The sequence below is a fragment of the Panicum hallii genome, chromosome 7 (assembly GCF_002211085.1).
Source record: "Panicum hallii strain FIL2 chromosome 7, PHallii_v3.1, whole genome shotgun sequence".
Classification (NCBI taxonomy): domain Eukaryota; kingdom Viridiplantae; phylum Streptophyta; class Magnoliopsida; order Poales; family Poaceae; genus Panicum; species Panicum hallii.
Window position 1 is genome coordinate 41,025,194 of NC_038048.1, and position 18,042 is coordinate 41,043,235.

At 51.1% G+C, this 18,042-nt stretch overlaps 4 protein-coding genes across 5 annotated transcripts; 3 read left to right on the plus strand and 1 right to left on the minus strand.

Annotated features, from left to right (window-relative positions):
- Positions 1-943: 943 nt before the first annotated feature.
- On the minus strand, positions 944-3,139 carry LOC112901203. Its single transcript, XM_025970056.1, has 2 exons — positions 1,524-3,139; positions 944-1,203 (listed from the first exon to the last, which is right to left on the minus strand). Exons 1-2 carry the CDS (start codon positions 2,758-2,760, stop codon positions 1,160-1,162), a joined length of 1,281 nt encoding a protein of 426 aa, XP_025825841.1. The 5' UTR covers positions 2,761-3,139; the 3' UTR covers positions 944-1,159.
- Positions 3,140-5,295: 2,156 nt separating this feature from the next.
- On the plus strand, positions 5,296-8,706 carry LOC112900029 (ent-kaurenoic acid oxidase 1-like). Of its 2 annotated transcripts, XM_025968728.1 has the most exons (7): positions 5,299-6,028; positions 6,123-6,272; positions 6,391-6,639; positions 6,728-6,811; positions 7,625-7,810; positions 7,949-8,067; positions 8,141-8,706. In XM_025968728.1, the coding sequence occupies exons 1-7, from the start codon at positions 5,411-5,413 to the stop codon at positions 8,229-8,231; spliced, it is 1,497 nt and encodes a 498-aa protein (XP_025824513.1). In that variant the 5' UTR covers positions 5,299-5,410; the 3' UTR covers positions 8,232-8,706. The 2 variants fall into 2 exon arrangements, with proteins under 2 accessions (XP_025824514.1, XP_025824513.1); XM_025968729.1 differs by lacking the exon at positions 6,728-6,811 and having other exon boundaries at positions 5,296-6,028.
- Positions 8,707-10,234: 1,528 nt separating this feature from the next.
- LOC112901302 (tuliposide A-converting enzyme 1, chloroplastic-like) lies at positions 10,235-11,393 on the plus strand. The gene has a single exon (XM_025970183.1). It carries the CDS (start codon positions 10,294-10,296, stop codon positions 11,254-11,256), a length of 963 nt encoding a protein of 320 aa, XP_025825968.1. The 5' UTR covers positions 10,235-10,293; the 3' UTR covers positions 11,257-11,393.
- Positions 11,394-12,036: 643 nt separating this feature from the next.
- On the plus strand, positions 12,037-17,897 carry LOC112900085 (deSI-like protein At4g17486). Its single transcript, XM_025968816.1, has 4 exons — positions 12,037-12,374; positions 16,335-16,622; positions 16,718-16,798; positions 17,409-17,897. Exons 1-4 carry the CDS (start codon positions 12,260-12,262, stop codon positions 17,537-17,539), a joined length of 615 nt encoding a protein of 204 aa, XP_025824601.1. The 5' UTR covers positions 12,037-12,259; the 3' UTR covers positions 17,540-17,897.
- The last annotated feature ends 145 nt before the right edge of the window (positions 17,898-18,042 follow it).

Here is an 18,042-nt window from a genome sequence, read left to right on the forward strand (position 1 = left end):
AACACACACTGGTAGTTCTCGGTCATGTCCTTCCCTGACCGCCTCTCTATCACCCTCGCCATCCCACAGTCAGGGCATGGGATCAAGGGGAGTCCAGTCTCCTTACCAAGAGGATACGGCTGCAGCTCCCACATCGAGCTTGGCTCCAGATGGTGCTCAACCATCCTGGACGCTCCACTGCCCCTCGATTGACTAGCCGAGCTACCCCACTTGGACATGGCGCCGTCGTCGCCGTCGTCGCCGGAGCAGTCTCCTAGAACCGTCCAGCGCCGTCAGCTGGGGAGAGGGGGAGCCGGCTCCGCCCAGAGGCAGCACGACTGCGGCCGTGCTCTACCACCCCGACCGACGCTCGCCCAGAGGCCACCCGCACGCCGAGCTCAGACCGCCCTGCTCTGCCTGCCCGCACGCACTGGCCTCATGCCCGGGTCCGCCCACCTGCACGCCCTGGCCTCACACCAGAGGCCACCTGCTCTGCCCGCCCGCACGTCCAGATCCGCCGCCCGCCCTGGCGTCCCGCCGAGATCCGCCACCTGCCGCGCTCCACCAGGCCGCCCGCCAAGCTCGGCCTGCCCGCCCGCAATGCTACACCGACCCACCCACCGCCGGCAACCGCGCTCGGTAGCCGCGGTCCGCTCACCCGGACGCTGCCCGCCCGCCGCCCGAACACCGCCCGCCGCTGTGTGGGACTGGGGAATTTTGGAGAACGATTCGAAATGGCCAAGTTCAACTTCTGTTCGAGGATCATGTTATAATTAACAAACAGTGACGTAGAAAAAAGGTCACAAAAAACCACTTCATGTCGTCATTAAAACCATAACAGACAATCGGCTACTCTGGTTGACATTTTGTGACGACACTCGGCATCTTTATGTGACCAAAAGAAGAGAGTTGTCATAAATAGTTCAAGGGCTCATGAATTTATGATGACATAGATTTTGTCGTCATATAATGTTACAATATATGATGATATTTGACCTCGTCATGAGGACTTTTGTCATAAAAAAATCATAATTCTTGTAGTAACACTTCGGGATACAACTTGTTTAGGTTCTCAAAAGGTATATGGCCTAACCGGCGGTGGAGCAAAATGACTGCTTTCTCATCTCCTTCCGTTGTTGCTGCTAGTGCTGCCTCCTCATGACTGATGAACCACAGTCCATTATGCCTGACTCCAGTCCCAATCCTCCTCCCAGTGCTCTTCTCCTGAAACACACAATATTGTTCATCAAATATTACTATGCATTTGAATTGATCAATGATGGAGCTAACAGAAAGGAGATTGACTGGGAAAGAGGGAACATGCAAAACAGATGATAACCTAATAGATGGTGTGCATTCTACAGACCCTACACCATGAATGCGTTGTGAGGTGCCATCAGCAATTTGAACAGTTTCAAAATGAGCATGTGGTATGTATGTCTTAAAGGTATGAGATAAGCCTGTGACATGTCTGGACGCCCCTGAATCTATGACCCAGTCTACATGATTTCTATATGAGGATGAAAGTGCCTGCGCCTGAGTACCTTCGTCCGAGTGGGCGTAGTTGGTGAAGTTACCGAAGTGTTGAACGGTAGTGGTTGCAGTAGAATCAGGTGGAGTACTAGCTAAGTTCTCTGACTCTTTGCTCTTCTGCCACTGTTCCCACATCTTAGCTTGTTCTCCAGTCAGAGTGATAGATGATGTTTCTTCTGCAACAGCCACATTGGTTCTAGGGCCACCACGACCTCTACCATGTCCTCCACCATGGCTTCCACGACCTCCTCCATAACCACCACGACCACCACGAGCACCCCCACGTGCTCCGCGGGCACCACCACCGCGAGCACCACTCCCTCTCGGATAAGGACAGTTGTAGCTCAAGTGTCCTTTCTCTCCACAGTTATAGCAATCTCTATCATCAACAGCACTGTATGCCGACTTGATTGGATCATTACCAACCATCACCTTAAGTCTACTTTCCTCATTAAGCATGGCCGAAATGGCCTCCTCCATAGTAGGAAGGCTCTCTTGATGGCAGATGGCTGCCCTCCTACTTTCAAACTCAGGATCCAAATTCTTTAAGAAATGGGTTACTCTCCTATCCTCTACCCATTTATGAACAGCCCCAGCATCTCTGGAACACTCCATGAGAAGTGGAGCATAATGATCTAGCTCACCCCACAAGTATTGAAGTTCACTAGCATACTGCTCAACAGATCTTCCTGCTTGTTTCACCGCATCTGCCATATTTTGAATTTCCATCATCATCACATTTCCTTTTCTTGAGTACATATTACTCAAGGTCTTCCAAATCTGTGCTGCAGTACGCATAGCTTCAACCATCTTACTCACAGACGGGGACATAGATGACAGCAACCATGTCACTATAATTGAGTTAGTGGTGTGCCAAATTCTCCATTCAGAACTGAGTTTGTCATCTGGCTCGACACAGTCCTCCTCCAGATAGTCTTCCACCCCCTTTCCGGCTAGAAGCATCCTCACTCTCCTAGACCAACTCAAGTAATTCTTGCTGCCTTCTAACTTCACATCATTTGGCACAAGCTCCAGCTTCAACTCAGACGGTCGAGACACCGCCTTAGGCCCAATCAAACCCAGCCCCATAAGCTCTTGAATCATACACCTCATCTCGCTTCTCATCTCATTTTTTGTAATGAGTGGATCCTCTTCGTTCTTGCTGCTGCTATGCTGCTCATTTGCAGCCTTCCTTGCAGCCTCTTCTGCCAATTTCTTCGCCTCTTCTTCCGGACTCAACATCTCCATTGATGATTAATCGAACAAGTCTTCCTCCCACAATAACACAGCTCTTCTTCCTTCAATCTGCACAACAGCCCCCTGCTCTCAAGCTTCAATGCTGACCACAGCACAGCTCACCAGCACGTTCAGCTCCACGGGCAGCTTCACGCGCAGCACAGCAGCACACAGCCACCGAGCTTCCCTTCGCACAACAGCACCCAAGCAGCTCCCCTTCACACGCACCAGCAGGCAGCAGCTGCTCTTCACACGCACAAGCCTGCACACAGCCACCGAGGAGTGCACGACGCCGCACGGATCCGCAGCCCACCGCTCGCTCGCCACACGCGCCGCACGCGGGGCCCGCAGCTCCCTCACGCACGTGACGCCGCCCGGGCGCAGCACGCGCCGCGCGGCAGCCGCTTGCGCCGCCCGGGCCTACAGCCGCCCTGCACGGCAGTCACTTGCGCCCGCGGCACGCGCACCGCGGTCGCCTCGCGCACCCGCGCCGTCCGCAGCTCCGGCGACCGATTACTCACGGCAGCAACGACGCTGGCGGTAGGATCCCCTAACCCTAGCTCTGTATACCATGTTGCAATTTGGGGGAAAAACTGGTGTGTGTTTTTTCTCTTGGTCACACCCCTCTCCTTTTCATACATTCTATATGCACACGGGTCCCTAGCTTACACATTATTTACATCAACACGAGCCATGGCCGCCATGCCCAGCCAGTGCGAGCACAAGCGCACGGAATGGGCTGCGGCCGTGCGGGACCAGAAGATTGGAAAACCTTGATGGTTCTTTGTACTCAGAGGGTGGGCGGGATAGGGTCTCGTGATTCCGGCCAGGACAGAGGACGGCGGGACAGCGACGGCGGTGGGCAGGGCATGGCGGGCGGGGCGTAGGAGGAAGGAGCGGATCCAAACCATGGGATAGGGGGTCTATCTGCAAAAATTCGGATCGCGATTAATAATCATGATGCAAATCAGTGGGTCATATAAAATTTTGTGGGGGTCTATATGCAAATATTAGGATCACGATTAGTGATCTCGATCCAAGTCAGGGGCTATTTAAAAACTATCGGGGGCTATGAGCAAATATCATTTTTTTAAGTTTTGCGGGCCGCCACCACTTCATGGCAGCCAGCGAGATCCCGCCGCCGGCGGCGGCGGCATCTGCCATCCCGGCCGGAGGTCCCGCACGAACCTCCTTCCACTCTCCGCTCCAGTCATGGTGGCACTCCCCGGCTCACGTACCAACCATCCCATGGCCGATCGCCCCGTCAGGGTAAAGCACTCTGATCCTCTGCTCCATGCAGCGCCTCGCCGGGGCCCCGCCACGCACCGGCAGCTGTTCCGCACCCGCTCGGAGACGAACGGCCTCGCCTCTTGTGAAAAGAGTGAACAGATGGAAGCAGTTGTTCCGCCATGCCTGAATGCTACCCATGCAAGTTTTTTTCTGAATCTGATTACTATTAATTAGGGAATTGCCTTACCGCTACCAATACAAGTTATTTCCGAATGCCTTAGCTAAACCATGCCGAAATGAAAATATTTATGTGATGATGGCTTAGTTAAGAGATTGCTAGAATGCTAGCTGAAGCTGCAAGTTGGAACAAACTGTAACTGACAATGTAACATCCGAAAAAAATGAGTTGGGCCTGTTCTGAATCTCAAATGTTTGAAGTCGTGACATTTCCAAGTGTTATTTTATATGCTGTAAAAGATCCGAAGCCTGATGGAAAACTGAACTTCATGTGAATCCGATATTGATCTTACACGTCGAAACAAGAACTGTGCACAGCTTCGCTACTACGTCGCCCCAATACATGATCAATACGCCAATGCTATATATATATAGAAATATAGGGTTTTGTAGAAACAAGGATATACCAACAAATGATTACGTAAATTATATATGTAAATACAAAAAAGAATATGCAACAATAATATAGAGGTTGATATTGAAATGAAAATAAGATATTTTTTGACCTTGGCCCTCGTATACTAATAAACCTCACTAAATGAAAATAAACTACACACATGACATTATGAGACATGGCACAACCATCGAAAGTTACGATCAAATAAGTCCCAAAGGACTCGTAAAGGAACAGTAGTGGACACTCATTTCTCAAAATGAAAACATTAAAAAAAAGGCAGTGGAGGTGGTTGAGTACCTCACACTGTGTTCATGCGAAGACAAAGCAAACAAAGCAAATGAAAAAAATATGATTTTAAATTGCCAGCTAAGGTAGAGCTGCCATTACGATATTTAGCGGGCTATAGCCGGATTTAGCGGGCTAAATCGCATAGCGACTGTCCTTCCTAGCAGTTATAGCCGGACTTAGCGGAAGTTATAGTCGGCTATTTAAAACTTTGTAAAGAAAGAAAGAAAGAATCTTTGTTCATCACCACCAACCAAAAAGGTGCTTAATTGCTACCACGAATAAATCACACCCCTGTCTAGTTTAAGTTTAGGACAAGAGCAAGCATTGGCTCACATACAGCCATACAGGATAATAGATTATGTCCATCCGTTTTTTTTAGAAAAAAACAAAGATTGCCACCATGAGCAATCTAGCAACTTTGGTCTCCATCCCTACTACTAGTAGTGACTAGTGGGAGAGCTGTGTGGTGATCACCAGCGACTAACTCTAGCCTACCAGCGATCTCCATCGATGGAGACGATGGTGGCTGGGGCTGGCCCTGATCAGCAGGCGGCGTGGCCGTGGGGATGGTGGCTGGCCATCGCCCTGCTCCCGCCGCTTCTCGCGCTCGCCATCTGCCACGGCAACGACGCCTTCCACCGCGCCGCGTTCGCGCTCAAGCGCTGGCTCCACGGCCGGCCGCGCGCGAGGCTCCCGCCGGGCCACATGGGCCTGCCCTTCGTCGGCGAGAACCCCGCCCTCAAGCGCTACTTCAGGCGAGCGCGCCGCCCCGACGGCTACGTCCACGACAAGAAGCGCAGGTACGGCGACGCCACGGGGGGGCTGTACCGGACGCACCTGTTTGGCTCCCCCGCGGTCCTCGTCTGCTCGCCCGCGGTCAACAAGTTCGTGCTGCAGTCCCCCGATAGCTTCGGCGTGTGCTGGCCCGCGCCGGATCTCGTCGGCGCTTCGTCCATCCTCAACGTCGACGGCGCCCGCCACGCCAGGCTCCGTGCCTGCGTCGTCGAGGCGGTGAACCGGCCCAGCTCGCTGCGGAGCATCGCGTGCGCTATCCAGCCGCGCGTGGCCGCGGCGCTGCGAACGTGGGCGCGCAAGAGCACCGTCACCGCCGCCGTCGAGACCAAGAAAGTGAGCGAACGATCTGATCAACAACAGCTATGACGAATTTCGTTTCAGTTATCTCGCTAAATCGCCTCTTCAATTATCGACTCTCACTGTGCAGGTGACGTTCGAGAACATCTGCAAGATGTTCGTGAGCATGGAGCCGTCGCCGCTGACAGAGGAGATGGATGCGTGGTTCGCCGGCTTGCTGGGCGGCCTCAGGGCGTTCCCGCTCGACCTGCCAGGGACTGCATTCCGTCGAGCTCTCAGGGTACAAGACCTACAGCCCTACAGTCTCGTTAATTGAGATCGATCAATCTGTCAGGTACTACTAGCCATAAACTACTTGGTTTCTGAATCCTGACATGGAGTGGTGTGCCTGGCTGCAGTGCCGCCGCAAGTTGAGCGCGGTGTTCAGGGATGAGCTGCGGAGGAGGAAGGACGCGGCAGACGGTGGCGATGACCTGATGAGCGCGCTGATGAGGACGGAGGACGAGGGAGGGAGGCTGCTCAGTGACGAGGAGGTGGTGGACAACATCGTATCGTTGGTGCTAGCGGGCTACCAGTCCACTGCTGCTGCTCTCATGTGGGCTGTCTACCTCCTCGCCAAGACGCCACATGCCCTTGCCAAGCTCAGAGTAGGCCAACTGCTCACTCACTTTGTCTTTAGCTGTTCATTAGTCAGAGCTCCATGTGAGCTCTAAGATAGATCTGCTGTTTCTTTAGGAGGAGAACGATGCGATAATAAGAGACAAGAATGGGGAGTTCATCACCCCTGACGACATCCCAAAGATGAAATACACTGCTAAGGTAGCACTGACTATCAATGCAACTTCCTAATGCCGCACAAATAGTTTTACTATTCAGGGCATATTCGTTTCCTACCCTCTAAATTTTAGACCCATAGAGAATCTTGCTATTTAGAAGTATTAAATAAAATCTGTTTATAAAATTTTTTGCACAGCTGGGTGCTAATTCGCGAGATAAATTTAATGAGTCTAATTAATCCATAATTTGCCACAGTGATGCTACAGTAATCATCCGTTAATCATGGACTAATATACCTCATTAGATTCGTCTCGCGAATTAGACCTGGGGTTCTGCAATTAGTTTTATAATTAGACTTTATTTAATACTTCTAAATGACAAGATTCTCTTTGACGTGACCCTCTAAACTTTAGGCCCCAGGAAACGAACGCACCCTTAACGGTGAAAATTTTAGCACTCCCTTCTTCTTTACCTAGGTCCTGTTCATTTCCTACCCTCTAAACTTTAGACCCATCACATCAAAGAGAATCTTGCTATTTAGAAGTATTAAATAAAATCTGTTTATAAAACTTTTTGCACAACTGGGTGCTAATTCGCGAGACAAATTTAATAAGCCTAATTAATCCATAATTTGCCACAGTGATGCTACAGTAATCATCCGCTAATCATGGACTAATATACCTCATTAGATTCGTCTCGCGAATTAGCACTGGGGTTCTGCAATTAGTTTTGTAATTAGACTTTATTTAATACTTTTGTTAAATTCTCTTTGATGTGATCCTCTAAATTTTAGATCTCAGTAAACGAACACACCCCTAGTCGAGTATCATGACCAGAGGAATCTTGCTGTGTCAGGTAGTTGAAGAAACACTTCGAGTAGCCAACGTCGCGGCAATGGTTCATCGTGTAGCACTCAAAGATGTCGAGTACGGAGGTTATACCATACCTCAAGGGTGGAGGGTTGTGGTCTGGCTGCGGTCACTGCATACGGACCCCAATTACTACGACGATCCGTTAAGATTCAACCCCGACAGATGGGAAGTAAGTTCAGTACTTCAGTGTCTCCTTCGCTTCATACAAAACATACAGAACACACAGAGTTAGCTAGCTAATAACACTGAATTTTGCCATGGGTGAAATGAACAAGCATGATGATTCGACAATTTCACATTTTTTTAGAAACCGGCAAAGCCAGGTACATACCAGGTGTTCGGAGGGGGATACAGGATGTGCGCGGGGAACATGCTCGCAAGGCTGCAGCTCATAATCATGCTGCATCATCTATCCGTTGGCTACAAGTAACTCCCGTTAACTTGTCTGCATATCGCTGTTCTGCATCTGCTTATTGTTCTGGTTGGACTTGTTTTTCAGATGGGAGTTGCTTAATCCTGGTGCGGAAATCGTATACATTCCACACTCATATCCTTCCGATGGAGCTCTCATTGCCATCAGTGAGCTATGAGTAGCAGCAGAAGGCGGTTCCATTGCTTCAAATTCAAAGCATCGATTCAGAAGTTTTGAGCTATGCATGTGCCGACTGCCGTGCTTGAATTGAGAAAAGCAACGGTCCACGGCACATAAAAGAATCTCATGCCACTCTGCACATCAGAAGCCCCACCATTGTCCCCGGATTCTGCCTTGTCCGGAATGTATGATCAGCTCGGAAATTCAGACGCCTTAAAAGAAAAGCTGAGAAATTCAGACTACTTCGTGTATCGGAGCACCTTTTTCTACTATTTTTTTTGTAATATCTGAATCACCACGATGCAGTATGATTCTGCTCTGTATGCACCAGCACACCTGTGAATGCAAGTAGCTCTGTTAGCAGCGACGGGATTCCTCTGACGTTAAGGACACCGTGACATGGGCACGGTTACTAAAATATTTTTTCTGTAATAAGCGGTTATTAAAATGTCAGAGGAACTGGTTCCCTGATAGTAAAAGAGCAGCAGTACAATTGGGTCGCTACTCGCTACCTATTCTACTGCACGTCTTCTTGTCAATAACTTCACTGTAGGTCACCCGATACCAGGAATTTTAGAATTTTATCTCCCTTGTCAAACAAAAATTTCAAACATTTGAACACGAAATAAAAAGAATAAAGCCCTAATCTATTTTGGATTTGTGCTGCCACACTGTTAGCATTTTTCCCGAGTTTATTTTAGATGCGGGACCCATATAGCAGTGCTCGATCCGGGGGGGGGGGGGGTGTTCAAAATAGGACGGGGAATTGAACCCACAGCTGAAGGTATGAGAGGAGGCTGTAGAACGCTGGAGCGTTTTTGCTTGACCCGCTGATGCTGTTACAGGGAGGCGCCGTAAAACAAAGGAACCAGATTACATCGTTTTCATTATTGCAGGTAGGTTTTCATTTCTTGAACCTACGTTGTAGTTCAAATGGAAGTGGCATTTGATGTACCAGTGTACCACTGTCCTGGTGCTAGACTTTCCTCCGCGGTTCGTGAAGGAAATGTTCAAACTTTCGGTGAATCCAAATCACCCATGTCCGTTTGAGTAGCTTTGTTGCTAGCATATCGCACAATCCAACAGACCAAGGCCTGAGTTCGCTGAAGCTCTGTTCAATGCCGTTTCAAGAGATTGACTAGACGGCGAAGGGTATTTCGCATTTGGCAAAATAGACATTTTTCTCTCAACTTCACCTTGAGGATCAAATTCGTCCCTTAACTTGCTTTAAGGTTAAACTCATCCTTATATTGATATTATACTTTATAATAATATGAGATAAATGCAAAAAGTTCTTTCTACCCTTAATTTTCTTTTTCCCCTTCTCAATGTAAACTGTTTGTGTCACTGTTCACTCAACTTTCCGCAGCATTTTATATGGTTGTACGTTCTTATGCAATAAGTAGTTTTAATTTTATAAGTAGCTTTAATTTTACTCTATATGCGTTTGCAATACAATATGATGCATATGTAAATAAAATTCTATGATCCAAATTAAATACTTGTGATGTTCAGCTCCTAAATGAATTTAGAAGGGGAAGGAGCCAAGAGTAAAGAGAAACTTTTGCATAAATCTCATGCTATTATGAAGTATAATATCAGCATAAGGATGAGTTTGACCAAAAGTTAAGAGATTATATTGGCCGATCTGAAAGTAAGAGATGAAATTGACCCTTGGATTAAAGTTGAGGACTAAAACGTCTATTTTGCCTTCGTATTTCTTCCATCACATCTCATCGTAAAAAAACAGTAGCTATGAGCCTGTACCTGTAACATGGAAGTTGTTTGACGCGTACGGTGTGCCTGCTGAATCCACCAAACACCCTTGATGCACAATCAGCACAAACTTGTTAATCAAAAAATTAATAAATAGTGATGTACACGCTGACCCGGGCTACGCGCCAACCAAGCAAATCCAAACTGCTCCCACACGAAAAACGTAAAGCAAATCAATACCGCTCATCCGTCGACGCCTTTCTTCTTCTCCGAGCACCCCACCGCACCCACCCCAGGTGCACGACAGGACGTGAGACCAGAGGAAACCTCACCTCGAGCCATCCATGGCCGCCTCCGGTGCCTCGGACGACGAGGTCGTCTTCGAGGTCGCGCACCGCATCCGCATTTTCAGGAGCGGGCGCGTCGAGCGCTACTGCGGCTCCGACCCCTTCCCGGCCTCCACCGACGCCAGCACCAGCGTCGCGTCCAAAGACCACGCCATCTCCCCCGACGTCGCCGTCCGCCTCTACCTCCCGCCGGCAGCCAGGGATGGTGGAAGCAGGCTCCCCGTCCTGGTCTACTTCCACGGCGGCGGTTTCTGCCTCCTCAGCGCCTTCAACGCCATCATCCACGGGTACCTCAACTCCCTCGCGGCGCGCGCCCGGGCCGTCGTCGTCTCCGTGGAGTACCGCCTCGCGCCCGAGCACCCCCTCCCCGCCGCGTACGAGGACTCGTGGCGGGCGCTCGGCTGGGTCGCCTCCCACGGCTCCGGCGCCGGCGAGGAGGCCTGGCTCGCCGACCACGCGGACTTCTCCCGGCTGTCCCTCGCCGGCGAGAGCGCGGGCGCCAACATCGCGCACCACATGGCCATGCGCGCCGGGGCCGAGGGGCTCCCCGGGGGCACCCGGATCAACGGCGTCGTCCTGGTCCACCCCTACTTCCTGAGCGACGCCAAGGTGCCCTCCGAGGAGAGCAACCCCGCCATGGCCGACAACTTGGTGAGGATGTGGCGCGTCGTGTCCCCGGGGACCAGCGGCCTCGACGACCCCTGGATCAACCCGCTCGTGGGCGGCGCGCCGGCGCTGGGCGCGCTGGCGTGCGGGCGCGTGCTCGTGTGCCTCGCGGAGGAGGACGTGCTCCGTGACCGCGGCAGCGCGTACTGCGAGGGGCTCCGGGCGAGCGGGTGGGCGGGGGAGCTGGAGGTCGTCGAGGCGGCCGGGCAGGGCCACTGCTTCCATCTGTCCGACTTCACGTCCGGCGACGCCGTCAGGCAGGACGAGGCCATTGCCATGTTCCTGAATCTGTAGAGACCCGTGCGGCCGTGTCATCGTTCGTGGGCCTTCCTGGGGCGCATTACGCGATCTGCTTGAATACATGTCGTGTATCCTATATGACTTGCGTTTGGATTTGTTTGGCTGAAATGTTACGAGATCATGTTGTCATTTGATACGTTGTGAATCGGTTGCTCCGAGAAGGGTTTGCTTTGTGGTGGAGAATGTGCACAAGCACACTGCACGCAGTTGCATCGGCCATTGGCCGGCATTATTCTTTGACTAGTGAATACGCTAATTGTGCGCTAGTTATCGCCTTACGGCCTTATGGTGTTCGGTCCAGTTTTTGCGCCATCTTGGGCAGCTCCTCGTCAAATGCTCAAGTCCCAAATTCCCAAGCGCACACCTGCAGTTCACGATCACCAGCGCGACTTGGGACTCGATTTTGACGGTTTGGCCGTATCCTGCTGATGACCCAGGCACCCAGCTTCCGGCGTGCCAAGTTTCCTACAGAGTCTTTGACGCTGACAAGAAGAAGTCAAAGAGCGGTCGAGCCTCTTTCCACGCGGGCCCGCACGTCAGTACCGGCCCAACGCCGGGCTCGCGCCTACTTGCATGGTGGCGCCCCACTAAAAATCAATCAGCAGCCCTGCTTTTAAGCCCGGCAGCTCCATCAGACCATCACTAATTGCAACCTCCTTACCAATCGCGCGAACCTTACGCCTCAATGACCTATCGGGCCCACGTTTGGCGGGCCCCATACGACGGTGGCTCCAACAGGCATAGCGCCACCGCCATCACCTAACAGGAAATATCTCCAGAGGTCAAGGCTGGGGGCGTGCTAGTTGTTCCCCGGTTAGTTAGCGCTCTTTCCCTTCCTCGCTTCGAACCAAATCAAATTCGGAGCGGCGAAGCGAAAGATCCCCACGCCTCCCCCTTCCCTCCGATCCAGCTCAACCGGGCGCTGATCGGGAAGCTAATGCCGCGCGAGTCGCGGGATCTGTAGCGCCATCGGGCTTCTCCGGCACGCACGGCGGGCATGGAGGCGCAGAACGGCGGCGGGGCGCCGGTGGTGCTCAACGTGTACGACCTGACGCCCATGAACAACTACCTTTACTGGTTCGGCCTCGGCATCTTCCACTCCGGAATCGAAGGTGCTTAGTATGTTTCGGCTTCCTTTTTGCCTTGGGCTGCCGGAATTTGAGTTTGCAGTTGTTTTAGATAAAGGAAAATCCCGGTCTTAAACATTCACAAGTGAGTGTCTACAGCCAATCGTTACAGGAGTTTTTAGACTCTAGACCTCGAAACTGAGGAATTAGTACAATAACAAGAAAGAAAGAGACTAAGAAAGAAAGCTAGAAAAACTAAGCTTCAAACTTCCCTTAAGTCCTTGCTTCAACAACCTTGTCTTGATACTTGTTAGCAACAAAAACTCTTCGTATCTGTTGTTTCCTTAGAAACTTTTGATGTGAAGATCGTTCTTCCTGCTTAACTGCCAAACATTTCATGAATATATCTTGTCACGTAGACACCGCACTAAGTCGATCTCTACCACGGACTACATCACTCTCACATCTTCATCCCTCCACGTAGACCATGATCGTCCTCCCAAGGACTCCATAGCGACACCCCAGTAGGAGAGCAACACATCAAAATGCCGTCGTCACCCGAACCAACAATTCAGTTCTTCGGTTTTCACCTAGAGCAATCCTTGGAGGTTGAGGTCCTCACAACAACGCCCTCAAGAAGGAGAACGATGCACCATGGCACCGTCGTCGCCGGCAACGGTGGAAGACCGAGTAAGACTTTCGCCCGAGAACCTGCACAGCCTGACGACCACCCACCTCTAGCATCCGCCACCACAATCGCGCGACCCAGACAGCAACGGGTGCGGGACGCCGGGGTCGGGTAGGGCGCCGCCACCATGGCCCGGAAGATGAGAGCCTGGGCTAAGCCGAGCCCCTCCATCGCCCACATCGCGTCCCGGGCTGCCGGATCCGGGCGGTGTGGATCCGGATTCGCCCCTAGTCCGCCCGGCCCCCACCGCCGCTGTAGCATGTAGGGGGAGGCAACCGTGCCGCCGGCCTCCACCACAGGCAGCTGCGCTACGGCCTCCGGGCCCCCGCCACGGGGAGCTGCGCAGCAGGCTGCCACGCCCCCACCACGTGGAGCATCCGCCGCCGCCGCCGCCCGCGTTGCCACTGCCGCCGCCCACAAAACATGGATGATGAAGAGGCAGCACAACGGCGCAAGGTTGCCGCTGCCGCCCCCCAACCCGCCGCCGCTCCGGCTCCTCGGGCGAGGCCGGATCCGGCCTCACCGGCCCTGGATCCGGCACTGCCACCCTCGGGGCTCGCCGGATCTGGCGAAACACGACCAGCTCTGGGATGCAGCAGTGGGGAGCGTCGCCGCAAGAGGAATGGTGAAGGGAGGGACGAGTTGGCACACAGGATAGAGGAGGCCTCGCCGCCGCGGTCCTTGAGTCCGCACGGACTTCCGGCGGCGCGCTCGAGCAGCGGCGAGGTCGGGAGGGATTGGAGGGGGAGCAGCGGACGGCGGCGTCGGGGGTCCGCCCGAGCGGACGACGCGGGGAGAGGTGCCTCAGCCAGAGGAAATTAGAACCTTGAGTTTGTAGTTGTACTGGATGCCTTTTAAGCTCTGTAGATTCTCGTGCAGTAATCGTTTCGAGTTTGTTGGATAACTGTGATTCGTAGTTATTGCAGTAACTGCAAGGAAATTCAAAAGGAATTTCGTGCTAGGTTTGTTTGTGAATTTACGGCGTGTTAACAGTTTCTGGTACTTCTTAGCGAGTTAGAGATACCCTTTTTTTAGCAGGAGTGAGAGATTGCTACCGGAGTCATTTTTTTGGTGGTCTCTCGTTGATAGGCGATCACGTAGCTTTGGAAGTATCTAGGGCGATTCTCAACGGATCCAGGTAAACTTTGCGAAGGCAAGGGACATAAAAAAAAATTGGAGAAAACGGTCCGAATTTTGTTGCTTGATAGGTGTACCAGGTATGTGTTGGCAATTGTTGGAACAGAATCGCTCGTGAGTTTTGATTGTAGTGTGGCCCCTGGTAGAAAAACTAAACCCCTTGATTTTATGGGTTGTTTACTGTTGTCAAACTATAACAAACTAAAGAAACTGTACCATCACTTCTTGTCAAGAACAAGTAAAAGAGGAAGAATGTGCTATCACTTATTATTTACTAATACTTATCTGCAGTACACTAGTACAAATGTACGAGTACTTTACTTGTCTTGAGTAATCTGCTACATATGCTTGTAACTATTAGAGTATATTAGGCAACTCCAGATATGGTTAGTTTAGGATTGATTGTAATCTCATGATAACCTTCCATCTATAGGAGAGGCTACTTGCCCTCCAAGCCATGTACTCCTGTATAATCAGCCCAAGGGGCTCAAGCAATATATCCCACGCATTATACAAAATCTTACATGGTATCACAAGACTAGGTTCTAACCCTAGGCCTTCGCTTCCGCTGCCCTCGCGCCGTCCCCGGGGAGATTGATCTCCGCCAGGGGCAGCGCCCTCGTAGGATGCGCGGCCGATCCACCTGATCCGCCGCACTGTCGTGGTCAAGACACAGCAGAAGGGCCTACCTCGACCTGTGGCTGATCCATGGCCGCGCTGCGCATCATCCTTATCAGGCATCGCGTCGCCATGGGGCCGCCGCCGGGCCTGCCTTGCCTCCACGTCGTCGTCAGCCTGGCTCCGATCTGGATCTGCCGCCCCTTCCGCGCCACAGGCCAGGCTCCCCTCCTACCGGCGCCGCCGCACCTCTGCCCTGAGCGCGAGTGCGCAGTTGCGGAGGTGGGGTCGCCAGGCCATCGCGCCGTTGGGGCCGTCGGGCCACCACAACGTCGGACGACGTCGCCACCGGGTCGCAGCGCTGTGGGGCTCCGCCCCTCCCACCATCCATTGCCGGCTCTCACCTCCGCGCCACTGGACCTGCTGTCTCCTTCCCCCTCAGCGCCGCTTCCGCCGCTACCGTGGAACACGAGGACGCGGCTGCTAGGGGCGACTCGGGGGCCGCCAGCCTACCACGCAGCTGGAGCAGAGACGCCGCTCGGGACGCATCTCGCCCCCCTCTGCTATGCCTCTCACTCCCTCTCTATCTTTTTCACCAATGACGGATGAGATGGGGATAAGGTGGGGGCATCACTTGCACTCGAGATTGTACCCACGGGCCTCTTGCTACTGTGTTTCTTTTTTCCCGATCAGAGATCGGGTTTGCGTCGCCCTGCCATTTCGTCATCGTTGCATCGTTGACACTACCGAGGATGAGGTTTTTGTTGCGCCCTCCAGGCTGCAGCAGCGGCGCTCGTGATCAAGCCACCATCGCCGGCGTCGCCGCCTTTTCAGGCAGTGGCGCCACCCATGTTGCTGGTCCTCGTCAAGCTGGCTGTGGGTCCGAGTCCGCTCCTATTGCCGCACGCTCGTGGACACCGACGCTGATGTTGCTGAAGGAAGATGCAGTCACGCTCTTTAGTTGCACCATCTACCATCGCAGTCGGCTCATCGTTCTGCTGAACCTATCAGCAAGAAGCTGCTGATTTTGTGTATTCGGGCGCCTTCGCTGACGCTTCGGACCGCGCCCTCCTCCACGGCTTCGACCACGTCTACCTTGACCTCGACTACTTCGGCACTAAGGGGCTACCATCTGCTTGACAAGCCTCTTCGGCTCCCATTCCAGCCACAACATATGCGCCGCATCGACGGTTGCGACTGCAGGGGAATGCCATCTGTTTGGCTTATTCTCCAGTCTTATCGTCCGCGCGCTCCCGTTGTGACTAAGGGGGGATGTTAGAGTATATTAGGCAACTCCGGATATAGTTAGTTTAGGATTGATTGTAATCCCAGGATAACCTTCCTTATCTCTAGGAGAGGCTACTTGCCCTCCAAGCTATGTACTCCTGTATAATCAGCCCAAGGGGCTCAAGCAATATATCCCACGCATTATACACAATCTTACAGTAACGTTGTACGATTCAGCTTTCACTTACTCTTAAATCTTGACCTGCATTGTTCTAACCAACTGATTTATATGGCTTAAACTCAAATATCGTTGTACTTTTTGCTCAAATAAACAGTTCATGGGATGGAATATGGATTTGGAGCACATGAGTTCCCAACAAGTGGGGTATTTGAGGTGGAACCAAAAGGCTGCCCTGGCTTCGTGTATAGAAGGTCTGTGTGGATGGGCACAACTGACATGTCTAGGGCAGAGTTCCGCTCGTTCATTGAAAATCTTGCAGGAAAGTACAATGGTAACATGTATCATTTGATTTCAAAGAACTGCAACCATTTTACAGATGATGTCTGTAGAAATTTGACCAGGAAGTCAATCCCTGGATGGGTGAATCGGCTAGCTAGAGTAGGTTTGTATCACCAGTTTAATATTGTCTTTGTCCTGACTTGCTTGAGACTTTAGGTAGCTGATTGTGTGTGTGTGTTTTGGTCCTGACATTATTAGGTTCGTTTTTCAACTGCCTCCTACCAGAAAGCATCCAAGTTTCTACAGTCAGACACGTCCCTACTCATCCTTCATTTTCTGGTGAGTTCATGCTTGTATTTCGTCTATGATGATTTATGCTGTAATCTGAGGTTTTTAAAAAGAACTGTATGCAATTTTTAGCTACACCTTGTTATGGAATTTCACATTTTTGCTGGCTTGTATGCATCGACTGATCGACATTTTAAACAGTCGTTTGAGTGGATGGCTTGGTGTATATTTTGAACAATTGGCCATAAAACTCAACTGACAAGCAATCAGATAGCCTTTTGGACGTTTTGGTCATGTGCAAAATGACCATCAGAACACTGCTTGTTTCCTTTACGCTTTTGACTTCGGTTTGTTGTACATCAGGCAGAATTTTGTGAGTGCTGTGTTTGCTTCACAGCAGCTGGTAAACATAGAGTGATCATGTCTGCCTAGCAACTTAGATAGGGTTTAATCAAGAACACTACAGATCATTGCTTTCTGTGAATCCAGTTTCCTTGGTTCAATACTTCAATATCTTGTAGCTATCTTCTATAAGCCACTTTGGATCCTGAGTTTGCAAATAGCGGCGGCTAGTTTATAGACACTGTCATTTTGTTTGATTGTCTATTTGTCTGTTATCTTTTGTATTGACATTTATCTGTTCTTGATTATTCTCTCATAGATGATGATATGGATTCAATATCTTCATCACTTATTGGGGACAGTGATGTGGAAGAGTTGGACCAACATCTGCTGCCACAAGACGTCCATTCTATAGATGTACCACCAAAGCTAGCGAAAGATCTTCTCTGAATTACTCTACCCTTTTGGATTCCCACAGCAGGATGAAGTTCAGCTGGTGCAGTTGATGTCCGTGAAGTGCTTCTCTTGGTCACGCGAGACTGTAGGGGTCTAGATGAATGGCACTGATTGCATTGATTCTTTGCCACAGAGTTTGCTGTATAGGCACTTATTACTGCAAAATGGAAATGACATGCTTTTAATTCTTTGCCTTTTACGGTATTGTTAGCAACTTGTGTTCAAGTTTATGTTGTAAGGTCCTAGTGAATGCTGTCATTACATTTGGAACACTGGAACTGGCCTGTTGTGGCACCAGGCTGTGGATCCTGAATTCCTGATACAGAAAATGACCTATACCTTTAAAATTCAACCCATGATGTGCACCAATTAACCAATTAATTTTTATCTCTACCATCCAACCAAATATAAGAATGCAGAGTCTCAATGGCAGGCGGGATTTGCACTTGAAATCTTGCCTATTCGATTCCCACCTCTTAATACTGACAATTATCATT